At 39.6% G+C, this 13162-nt stretch overlaps 1 protein-coding gene across 3 annotated transcripts in view; it reads right to left on the bottom strand.

Annotated features, from left to right (window-relative positions):
• Positions 1 to 13162, bottom strand: part of LOC311429858 (uncharacterized protein) — a 184454-nt gene that overhangs the window by 97010 nt on the left and 74282 nt on the right. For all 3 annotated transcript variants that reach the window (XR_014688419.1, XM_084506099.1, XM_084506100.1), the window contains exon 4: positions 9009 to 9119. Coding sequence is in view for 2 of the 3 variants with exons in the window: in XM_084506099.1 (XP_084362225.1) it covers positions 9009 to 9119 (111 nt within the window). In the remaining variant the exon portion in view is untranslated. The remainder of the gene's footprint in view (positions 1 to 9008; positions 9120 to 13162) is intronic.

The raw sequence follows: 13162 nt of genomic DNA, 5'->3' as shown, positions 1-13162 counted from the left end.
ATTTGTTATTTCATCACGCACCCAGAGGAAAGATAAAGATAGCTAGACAATAGGAACTATGAGGAGAACTGAGGAAATGGGAATAAGAGAATGAGAGAGTTACTGGAAGAGGTACATGTATGTCCCAACACTCTCTTTCCTAGAGCTTGCAGTCACACGTGGGTTTCCTAGTTTTTCCTTAGGACCACACTCTTAGGCAAGGGTCAGGAGTACATCACATGGCAAATACAGCTCAGGGTTATGCTGTCAAATAAATCTGTTCTTTGCCTCTCATCCTGTCAGTGTACACCTCTGAGAAGAATATGACTTTATACTCTCCATACAGAAAAATGTTGTAAAAGTACTTAGAGCTGTATAAGTTTATTTAAATAATAATAATAATTTAAAAAAATGTCTGTAATAGCCCTTTGAATCAAGCCTCCCTGGTTATATCTATTCACTGCCTTTATTGAATGGTCTTAAGGGCTTAGAACTTACCTTGCTACTATCTACTTTGTCTCCTATCAAGAATATGCTTTGAGTTAATATTTCTGATTAGCTCAGAAGTAACCTAGATTACATTATAAGATTACAGGCATCTAAATTGGATGACTTGAATGCTATCAAATGTCTTAATCTACTTCAGTAAATAAAACATGTCTACTCTTTGATCCTAATGCCCACTGGCAACATGCAACTTGCTTCCCTAGAGCTAAACTCTCTTCTCTTCCCATCATAGGATAACTTCTCTATCTGTTGAGAACAGTCCTCTGCTATTGAGACACTGGGTATTTGAAGCCAGGTCAAACCAATGCTTGACTCTATATTGTGGTTGTCTTTGGTTTATTAGTGTGGTTATGACTGTATTAACAGTATAGTCATACAATAGCACATGACTGTCAAAGAGTGGCAACAATTTCTTCCAGGTCTTACTAGAAGAGCTGATGTTTCCTGTTTCAAATGAATAAATAGGTATCTTTCAGATAGGAAGTCACATACCTTTTAAGGGTAATATGAATTCATGGATACAAAACTAGAGAGCACCCATTGCATTCAGAGAGCACCCATTGCATTCATGATTGGCTACCTCAGATACATAGCCTATGTGCTCAGTTTTTCATCTGTGAGATAGAGAATAGCTCTTCTTTCTGCACAGACACGGTGAAACAGACTTATTACTGTCTAGAAAGCTCTACATATCACATTGATAAGCACAACTGAGAACTCCAGGGGGGATCTTCAGTAGTGTGAAATAAATGAGAGGCCAGACATTGAAGAATGATAAAAATATACTGAATAACTGTTCAGTTAGTGAGCACTGAGTGAGACAGAGATCTTATAAAACATAATGTGTTCCTATAATTAAGGGCTGTGTAAAGTGCACACACAGAAAGAGTAGTAAAATATGCAAGACAACCTTATTTCCAGAATTTCAATAACTTTTGAGCCTTTCCTGGCTTCTATCCTTAACAGGCTTCTAACATACTTTTTATTTGTAATACTCTCTGCTAATCTAACACTTTCTTAAACTCAAAGAGCTTGAGCAAGAGCTGTAAACCATCTGGAGCAGTTGTAAAGCACATTATTGCCAAGAAATCTGAAGTACATCCTATCCCATTCCATGTCTGCCCCGCATCAGCTTTAAGGCTGCATGACTATAGGAGAATACATGCCCTAATTAGCCAATAACACTTCATGATGCCTCCTAGATTTTGAGTCTTTCCACCTACGTCCAAACTCCATTAATATGTCAACATTCAACTATTACTAAAGACTTGAATGAAAAGAATAATAGCAGTATGTCCTGTGGTGGTTTTACCGTGCTAGGCAGCTAAACACCACAACTGCTCTCTCACTCCCCCTCCTTAGATGAGGAGGGGAAGAAGTAAAGTAAAGAACAACTCACGGGTTGAGATAAGGATAATTTAATTAAAGGGAAATAATTATAATAATTACTATTATTAAGGAAAGACTATTATTAACTAAACAATTTAACTGAAGGAAAAAAAAAAAGGAAAGGGGAAAAGGGAGGGCGAAAGCAAAAAAAAAGGAAAAAATAAACAAACAAACAAAACAAATAAAGACTATATGGAAGTGCAGAGGAAAGAAATTACTCTCTACTTCCCACAAATGAGCGATGCTTGACCACATCCTTGAAGCAGGGCCTCAATGCACGTAGCCGGTGTTCAGGAGGAGGACCAACGTTTTCACAACGAGAGCCCACCCCTCCCCTCTTCTTCCTGTTTCCACCTTTTATTGCTGAGTGTGACATCACATGGTATGGAATATCCCTTTGGTTAGTTTAGGTCAACTGCCCAGGTGATCATAGAATCATAGAATCATAGAATATCCTGAGTTGGAAGGGACCCTTAAGGATCATCAAGTCCAACTCTTGACACCGCACAGGTCTACCCAAAAGTTCAGACCATGTGACTAAGTGCACAGTCCAATCTCTTCTTAAATTCAGACAGGCTCGGTGCAGTGACCACTTCCCTGGGGAGCCTGTTCCAGTGTGCAACCACCCTCTCTGTGAAGAACCCCCTCCTGATGTCAAGCCTAAATTTCCCCTGCCTCAGCTTAACCCCGTTCCCGCGGGTCCTGTCACTGGTGTTAATGGAGAAAAGGTCTCCTGCCTCTTGACACCCCCTTACGAGGAAGTTGTAGACTGTGATGAGGTCTCCCCTCAGCCTCCTCTTCTCCAGGCTGAACAGGCCCAGTGACCTCAGCCGTTCCTCATACGTCTTCCCCTCCAGGCCTTTCACCATCTTCGTAGCCCTCCTCTGGACACTCTCCAACAGTTTCATGTCCTTTTTATACTGTGGTGTCCAGAACTGCACACAGTACTCGAGGTGAGGCCGCACCAGCGCAGAGTAGAGCGGGACAATCACCTCCCTTGACCTACTAGCGATGCCGTGCTTGATGCACCCCAGGACACGGTTGGCCCTCCTGGCTGCCAGGGCACACTGCTGGCTCATATTCAACTTGCTGTCTACCACGACCCCCAGATCCCTCTCTTCTAGTCTGCTCTCCAGCGTCTCATCGCCCAGTCTGTACATGCAGCCAGGGTTTCCCCGTCCCAGGTGCAGGACCCGGCACTTGCTGTTATTGAACTTCATGCGGTTGGTGATCGCCCAGCTCTCCAACCTATCCAGATCCCTCTGCAAGGCCTTTCCACCCTCATTCGAGTCCACAACTCCTCCAAGTTTGGTGTCATCAGCAAACTTGCTCAAAATACCCTCTATTCCTACATCCAGATCGTTTATAAAAATATTGAAAAGTACCAGCCCTAAAATGGAGCCTTGAGGAACCCCACTGGTGACCGCCCGCCAGCCTGATGCAGCCCCATTTACCATAACCCTTTGGGCCCTGCCCGTTAGCCAATTGCTCACCCATCGTATGATGTTTTTATTTAGCTGTATGGTGGTCATTTTGTCCAGTAGGATCCTATGGGAAACCATGTCAAAAGCCTTGCTGAAGTCCAAAAAAATCACATCAGCTGGTTTCCCTTGGTCCACCATACGGGTGATCTTATCATAAAAGGAAATCAGGTTAGTTAGGCAGGACCTACCCTTCACAAACCCATGCTGGCTGGGACCAATGACTGCTTTGTCCCCCAGGTGCGCCTCAATAAGTTTGAGAACCATCTTCTCCATGATTTTACCAGGCACTGACGTGAGACTGACAGGCCTGTAATTGCTAGGGTCTTCTTTCTGACCCTTCTTGAAAATCGGCACAACATTTGCCAGCTTCCAGTCTACCGGGACCTCTCCAAATTCCCAGGATCGTTGAAAAATAATTGAGAGAGGTTCCGCGATGACGTCCGCCAGCTCTTTCAGCACCCGGGGATGAATCCCATCTGGACCCATGGACTTGTAGGGGTCCAGGTGGAGTAGCAAATCCCGCACATGTTCAGGGTCGGTTGGGAGTATGACAAACTCCCCACAAAGAGAAACCCATGATGTTTCTCTTCTCACTTTTTTGCCCACCCCCTAGGAGGGTTAGAGGAAGTCCTGATGCTGTGCCAGCACTGCTCAGCAGTAGACACAACACCGGCGTGATAACACTGCTGTTCTAGCTACAAGTGCAGAGCACAGCACTGTATGGGCTGCTGCAGGGAGAGTTAACATCCAGCCAGACCCAGTACAGTCCTCTGTTACTTCAGGTCACCAGCAAAGAGCTGGTCAACCAAATGTATGAAAAGTTATTCCCTAAGATGCTTTAAGATGTAATGATCTGCTCCTTACACATGGGCCCATTCACAACCTGCTTTTATCTGCCTTGAAAGGAAAATATTGCTGACACTTTGTAAGGTCTAACTCAGAACTGAACCTGTTATGTGACCTACCTGTGTGTTATTTACAAGACAGTGGCATGTAGTCCAGATAAGAGAAGTATGTATCATTTTAATTTTTCCATTTATAAAACTCATTTTTTTCTTGGATATTAATCATATCAGAATGCTCCAACAATATATAATACTACACAGGCCAAATCAGGAGTTGAGGATAGCCATTGTAAATCACAAATGTAAATCTCACAAGTTAGAGTTCTATCTGTGGACAGTATGTAGGAACACAAGTAGAAAATACAATTTTTATCAAACATACTACCTTCTGATAAATTGGTATTGGGACTAAAAGGTGACTGAACTGCAATCATTCTAAGACATGTGTTTTACGTTAATAATGAGCACTGATGTGTTTCAGATTTGATCTTTAAACCTTCATCACATAAAGTCATATGTGTTAATGATGGAAAAGCTATGATGTTGTAGCACAATACCTGCATTTCAGCCTATCTTAGTTGACACTAAGTATCATACATTTTTGACAATCCAGCTGTGTGAAGACACTATATTTCCTCTTCATATTGTCATTTTACTTTTTTATTTATACCACAACAGTAGTATATAAACCTACTTATGAACAGTTAGCTAACCTAAAATATAAGTTTTGATCCAGGTTTTTCAAACTGATTTAGAGCTCATTCCTTGAGAAAGTCCCTACTTGAAAAGCTTTATTAGTGTAAATTAATTTTATGAACACAGCAAGAGAGCAATCTCTTTCTTAGACAAGTCTCTTTTAACTAGAGATACTCTTTCCTCTGGGAAATGCTTGTGTCATTCAGGGAATGATTCACTTCACCTAATTTTAGATGATTAAGAGTTAAAATCTCGGTGTCTAAAGGAAGATGCAGGCCCTTTGAAGAACGCATGTGACTTGCAGAGGAATGCAAGGTATTTCACAAACATACTTCAGGCATTTGTAATATAATGAGTAACATAATGTAACATAGAGCTGCTACACTGGAAGAGCCCAAAAGCACATGTAATCCAATATCCTCTCATGTCTCCAAAATCAGATGCTTGAGAAGGGGTTCCAAAAAACACAAGTTATATTTGATCTACGTAACCTGCAGGCCTCTAGCTACCAAGGGTTCAGTGTCTCAAGAAGACAAGGTCTCAAGAAGATGGATGTTTTGTATGTGCTTAGTGATTTCCTTAACTCTTTTCCCAAGTAACTTCACCAGGCTGACCATGAACTTCTGTAAGCTTTCAGCGCACCCAAATCTTGTGGCAAGGCAATCTTAGCTAGACCTTGTGAAAAAACACTTTTAGGTGTTCAATCAGTGTCTGCCTCCTAATTTTATGTAATGAGTCCTGGTACATTCAAGGGAAGGAGTTTAGTCCCAATACAGATTCTCCATGCCTCTCATGATTTCACAGATCACTATCATGTTACACTTGAATTTGTTCTGCCAGATTTTCAAACTCAGAAAATGGAGATGATTGTATTAACACATATGCTAAGCTTGAACCATGCCTATCAGCAGCATTTATGAGCTCTGATGCGTTAACTTTTCAAAGTGACCAATGCAAGCTCTCAGATAACCTCAAATGCATGGCAAGAGCATATTCCCAGACTTTTAGGGAAAGACTAAAAAAAAAAAGAGTATAAAAAAGAAGAGAAAAAAATATTCTCTAAACAAACAAGTGTATTTTTTTTCTTTTTTCTTTTTAAGTTCAGAGTATTGTTAATACATACAAATAGCTTCATCTACTGGTGCATAAAAGAACTGGTCACATTACTCATAAATCTGTAGATTCAAGACAGAAGAATTATTTCTTAGCTGAGTATGTCTGAATGGTACCTTTATGCAACTTTGATCATAACAAGTCACATTTCTGAAAAGTATATATGTTAGATCTGAATGAAGCAAAGCCAGCACAGACCTTGGCATCCTGTGACTACTATGCCTATTGTTAAAGATATTTCAAGAGTTGGCTGGGTCAGTGGAGGCTTGTTGATGGAGATTTATTGGAAAAGTACGAAGGCTTTAGACTCCAGGTGATGTGGTACATGCACTTATACCATGCAATGTGATCAGAAAAAAAAAGAAAAAAAAAAAAAAAAAAAAAAAAAAAAAACCAGACTGCTTTTGCACCCTTGGCAGATGTCACTGTTCTCAGATGCCAGAACAACTTTTCCAATCCAAATGTAAATTAGATTAGCATTGGAGTGGCTGTAGTTTAGGCCAACAAGCCAGAGTGCAAATACAAGAAAATACAAAGGTGGCATAAAAACACATTTTTTCTTATTCATTTGTAATGGCTATATCTCAGCTTGAACAAAAAATCAAAATCACAGCCTGTGCAGTAAGGAACAGGAGTTGACTCAGAGCTCAGGCCTGATCTTTTCAAATCCCAAAACAGAGGAACATAATATCAGTCGTGGTTTTTTTTGCCATTGAGCACCTTTCTTGCCCATTCTGTATGCTCATTAGCTGGCACTACAATACTCAGTTTGGATAAAAAAATAAGACTAATGAAACATTGTGGAGCTGAAAGCTTTCATTTTTCCAAGAACCGTGCTCCTTCTTAAGACATTGGAATGCAGTAGCGCAGCCATGCATGGCTGTTTTAATATACCTCTGGGAGAACAAGGTTTTCCTGGCAAATCTATCTCTTTTAAAAGAGCCACAGTGAGCCCCTCTTCCTTCATTAGGAGGGAGGAGTGGGGTGCACATTTTCACTGAGCCCCAAGCATCTCACGTGGAGCGTAGACAGCCTGACAAGTTTTATGGTTACTTTGGTCTCACTTATCACAATGAGCCTTATGAGTCTTATTCTATAGAGGCACTTGGAGATCATTTTGCAAGCTTGCACACTCTGTCAACATGGAAAAAGCCAAATAAAATATGTCTGTTTCAGGTAATGGTCTTAAATTAGAGGAGTCATAACAGACTCAGAATCAATGTGAGTTCTTCATTCATATAAAACAGTTACAGGGTGACCTGATTCACAACAAATCCTGGTTCTCTTACGGCAGAGGAATATATAATTATTAAAAAAACTGGAAGTAGCAAGGATTAAATTACGTTGCCAGAGCAGCTTGTTTCTAAAGGGCTTATTACAGGCATGAACCGCAAACCTGTGATTTTTCTTTTTTCACATGAATTGATGTCATAATGAGGTTTAAATGGAGACTCAGTGTCTACCCTGCCTCCCAAAGGAGAGGGGTTCCCCTCTACCCTGGGCATAGTGCCTCCTTCTGCTGTGCTACTTAATGCAAATGTAAACAAAAAGGAGAGTCAAACCATGAGAGCTGAATTCATTTCCAACTGGCTGTCATGGGTTTTCACTTTGGCCTCTTCATGGTTCACAAGGGTACCTTTCAAGTCTGGTTTATACAGAGGATGCTTATATGATAAAAGGGTACAACCTAAAGCAGAAATATAGTACTGATTGTGAGGTGGAAACAAATCTGCTTATAGAAGCAATCTATGTGGAACCTTGGTTGTAGAAATCTTTAACACTTCTGTTTTTGGAACAAATGAGAATATAGCAGGAAATCTCAAATGAACAGCTATTTTTTTCTACCAGTCCTGAAAGCTAATGCTTTATTATAAATCTGTCCTTTCCAACACATATTGCATCCCCTCAGGGCTAGCTCCACTATGTAGGCAGATTAAGTGGTTGCCTATAGCAGCAAAATGTTAGGCATAGCAAAATGTTTAGTGACTGTTTATTGTGTGACCATAAGCTGGGTGAAGCAGACATTTTCCAGTGTGTTGAGGGCTACAGAAACCCTGGAGACATCACCAGCTTCCCTGGTTCTTCCACATACAAGTGAGCAATAAAAAATGTGCAAGGTTTCACAGCAAGGAAATTGTTTTTAAATTACAAAATCAGCGATAGGGAATAGCAAAAGCCTGTACATTTTAATAAGAAAGATAAAGAGAATATTGAGAAATTGGATGCTGTAACAAACTGATTAGCGTGGTTTGTACTCTAACCTTCAACAGAGCCAGAACTGTCATTTGTACGTCAATCTATTAAGAGCTACAGGGTCATCACCTTGAACTTTTAGCCATGGAGCATTAAGGCAGCTGCTGAGTATTTGAGAAGGCACTTGCCAATCCCAAAGTGGAATGAATATAAGTATGAATGTTTATTCATGCTAAGAATCTGACCACAGGGACTTTTACTTACTACACTTCCTTTAAAAGAAAATTGAGTCACCTATTAAGGATGTATAATAAAATATTTTCTTAATAGAGCAAATGTTAAACGTAGACAAAGGATGACCAAAGACAAGAACACAGAAGCAGGGCAAAAGAGGATATATTCCTCCTGTAAGAGCATCTGCTCAGTCTCCAATCCCAAATCTGCTTCTCATAATATATTCCACAATTATGCTTGGCTTATACCTGAAGCCAAGTTTTGATCTGTGTGGCCATGGGAATGCTGAATCAGACCAAAGCACTAGCCTCCAGCACTGTACACCATGCTCAGTACTCCATCCATGACAGATCTTTCTACATATACAAGTATGTTGGTTATGAATTTTATTCAGTAATTAATTGGACAGTGACTGCATCACCCAGAACAGGTTACCAGCATGCCAGGGAACAGCCATGACATTTAAGAGTGTGATGTGGGACAAGCTGTAGGGATTTAACTACAGAAAGACATCCCAACTTAGAGGTAGTACAGATCCCCAGGACACAGGGAATTTCCAAACACTTACCTTTCAGGCCAAAGTAATTAAATGTCCTTTGGATTTGCTGGGAGATGGAGTCCATAAGAAGCCATTGATGTAATGAGCCATACGCAGGGTTGTTTGAGTTACGACAAGCCCCTAGGACAGAAATAAGGTTGTTTTAAGAGCAGGCAGGGATGGACAATTCTAAATAAGGCCTGCAATGAACAGGCTCCTTGAAAAGTAAATATTGTACACTGACTGCTTTCATACTACTATCTAGGCGTTTCAGGCTTCATTTCTTAAATGGCACAGACTGATCGCAAACAAAGGAATTAGAGAGTGGATTGGTGGTGAAGTTGTTTGAAGTATGAAATAAAAATAACAGCAAACCAGAACAGAGAGCTTTGAACAAAAAAATCAGTCAAATCTCCTAAAACTGTAGTTATCAGTGAAACATCCCATTTAAAATATCTAGTAATTTCAAAAGTAACTTCTTCAGACAAAAAGGCAAGCAGAGCAAAGCACAAGCACTCTTTCTCCCAAAGGATTATTAAATCAAGGTTGGCTGATTTGTGGTTTCTGCTTTCTTGCAGCTCCCAGGAAGCCCTCAGCAGGGTTGCTCAGGCTGAACCATAGGATGTGGAATGAATAAACCATCAACATGGTGAAGACACATAACTGCTTGCCAGTTCTGTTACAAATGGGATGCAGAATCCCATGGGTGCTGTTTTTCTCCACTCTGGCATTTTTGAGTTAGTCTTCTGGATCATGTGTGACTTCTGTATCATTGCTGTGTAAAGATTTTAATGTGTGACTTTTGGAGTCAATAAATCTACTATAGACATCACCAGTCAGCAAACAAATAGCAACTTTTCTGCCAGTATTTAGCTAATTATTTTATTCACAAATAATTTACTATTCCCTTGACCTGCTTCAACAACCAATGCCTTTAACTGAATTTTTGTCACCTTTCATCAGCCTAACTATCACATATAAATTATTTTTGCTCAGATGTGCAGGTGCAGTGGTAGCAGTCAGTGTTTTGCTGTGGACATTAAAAAGGTCAAGATGACACTTAAGTTTGAAAGCTCTGCCTTGAAAGCTCTGTCCAGTAACATCTGCATGCATTTGTTGACTGCTTCAAAGTAAAATGATTTTAGAATATTAAATCTGGTTATCAGAAATGTGTTGTTACTCTTCATACATATCATTTTCACAATTTGTAGTTTTTTCACTGAATACAAAGTCTTGAAGAAATGCACTCTTTAAGCCAAGTGGGTCTGTCTATGGATGAAGCTGATAGTTTATGTTACATATATGACGTAATGTCAATAGTCTAAATGTTTGCCAGAAAAGAAGGTGATTACAATCAGAGTGATTTCAGGGAAATAAAAATATTAATGAAATAACTAAATTAAAAGAAATAAAATTATATTTTATTATCAACATATTTTGCTTCTATATTCTAACACTTTCTAAATGAACTTCTGAACTCTTATTTCAGATTTTTTCTCCATCTGTGTCATAAATCTAAGCAAGTAAAGGATAAAAATGGTTACATATTTTCTACAGATTTACATTTTTTAAAAAAAAAAAAGGTAATTCAGCTTAAATTAATGTTTTCAGATCAACTAAATTTATTATACTGGATTTTGCCAAAACTATTTTATAATTTCTGTTTCAGCCCATCTTGGCCTGAAATTCATTCTCATTACTGGTTTATTTACTGGACTTAAAAATTGTATATTCTTCTATCTCTAGTTCTGAGGAGTCACAGACTTGCTTTGGATCTACACACCCGGCTCTGAATGAACGTCTTTGGAGGTAATAGAATCTTTTCTGAATGCCATTAACCTCCTTGCCATAAAAATTCTCCACCAGAGATGAAAATTTCAGCTATAAAAAATGTTGGGGGAAGGAAATTATAGTTTTATGGCCCAACTTTTATGTATCAAGTTCAAATTCACAAAACTGATTTATTTTTATTTTAACCTACCCCCTTCATGGGATCCAGACCACATATGCAGGGCACTTTAATTTCTATCCTTTCGCAGAATCTGAAACCCCCTAGGAACAGTTCATGTGCACTCATTATGCATCTCCAGGGCACACAATTCAAACAAGAGCTACCTTGTGCTAACAGAGCGTTGATTTGCTCGTGCTCACGAAAGCAAGGAGAGTGCTTTTCAGGATGGAAGTAGGGTAGGCGGGTGGGGAATGCTCTAGCTTTTAAATTAAAATATTATTTCAATAACATTGCAAATTTATTTAATGGTTGCAGGTTTCTTTCTTCCAAATTTTTAATATTTCTAGAAGGCCAGTCACTTATGAAAATAGAAGGTTTTTTTTTCAACACATAACATCCATGAAATAGTTGTCTTGAAGGATACCACATTATTTATGGTTGAAAAATATGACTCTCCTTTTCCTTTCCTTAAGATTTTTTTCTTTACACAGAGCATACTGAGATTTTTAGGACTCTCCTTACTCTCTACTCATGCATAAACATTTGCAGAACTATGGTCTTCAGCTCCAACCTTGCAAAGATTGTTCTGTTCCTAAGCCAGTAGATATAAAGTGGCTACTGTTAAGCACATAATTTACAAAGACTCTAAAATTCTGGAGTAATGACTGTACTTTATGATTTCTCTGAAGCATCCTTCTGAAATGCATTAATTCTTGCTCTGGGATATTTTCAGTTTTGTAATGACTCTTGGTCTGTAGAGCATCTCAGCTATCTGCTGTTCTTTTAAATTGTCATTAGTCCACTTCAGAGATGAATAAAAACTTCTACTTATTTCCAGGAGGAACCAGGAAAAGTGGGTTGTCTTTATGCTATTTGTTACCCACTACTACCCTGCATTTCTTCTCTTATTCTTAATTGCTAAAAACCCTACAGATTTACTTTTTCAGAGTAGATTATAATATCTTCTTCAAAGATAAAAATACTGTTTTAGTTGAACCAAATATATTATTCATTTGCCAAAAATTTTCTGTTTCCGTTCCTTGAGTGAGGGTCTTATGAATTGAATTGTAAGTGGGAGTGGCCAAGGTCAGGCAGGGCTGGGGGAATTACCAAAATTGATGAATTACTTCTCATCTCCTGATGAGAAGGATCTAGGGGAGGGGAGTCAGTTGACAAGAAGCTCAGTATGAGCCAGCAATGTGTACTTGCAGTCAAACATATCCTGGGCTGCATCAAAAGGAACACGGCCAGCAGGTCAAGGGAGGTGATTCTCCCCCTCTACTCTGCTCTCATGAGACCTCACTTGGAGCAATATGTTCTGCTCTAGAAACCCCAGCACAAGAAAGACATGCAAGTATTAGAATGAGTCCAGAGGAGGGCCACAAAGATGATCAGAGGGCTGAAGCACCTCTCCTAGGTGCTTCAGGCTGAGGAAGTTGGGGTTATTCAGGCTGGAGAAGAGAAGGCTCCAGGAAGTCCTTATAGAGACCTTCCAGTGCCTAAACGGGGGCCTACAGGACAGCTGGGGAGGGGCTCTTTGTCAGGAAGTGTGGTGATAGGACAAGGGTTAATAGCTTTAAACTAAAAGATGGTATGTTTAAATTAGATATAAAAAAATCTTTACTCTGTGGGTGGTGAGGCACTGGAACAGGTTGCCCAAAGAAGCTGCAGATGCCCCACCCTTGAAGTGTTCAGGGCCAGGCTGGATGGGGCTTTCAGCAACCTGATCTAGTGGGAGGGGACCGGAACTAGATGATCTTTAAGGTCCCTTCCAATTCAAACCTTTCTATTGTTCTATAATTATATGAATGAATGAATGAATGAATGAATGAATGAATGAATGAATGAATGAATGAATGAATGTAGAGCTGGATAATCAGAGATGAGCCCTGAGGGAAGGTTGTGGAAGCTCAGAAGTGTGTTTTAAGTTAAATCACAAGCAGCAGTCAAGCACTTAATACAAAAACAGTTTGTGATTACTCCTTAAAATTTTGTATTTCCTGTTCTCAGAGGCAGATGAATAGTCCTTAACAGGCAATGGCAGCTCTGGTGTCTTTATTCTTCCATCTTTCATTCACCTCTTTGATCACACTATTATTGCTTAGGCTATGGCAAGCAAGATTCTGGTGTGGGAGCCATGATCAGACTTAACTGGACTACATACCTATATATGTAGAATGTGTATATATATATATTTATATAAAATACATAGTTTACTGAGGCCTATAGCTGG

The sequence above is a fragment of the Aythya ferina genome, assembly GCF_964211825.1.
Source record: "Aythya ferina genome assembly, chromosome: 1".
NCBI classification, from domain to species: domain Eukaryota; kingdom Metazoa; phylum Chordata; class Aves; order Anseriformes; family Anatidae; genus Aythya; species Aythya ferina.
The sequence above is the reverse complement of the archived record's forward strand: the minus strand, read 5'-3'. Positions and strand labels throughout refer to the sequence as shown.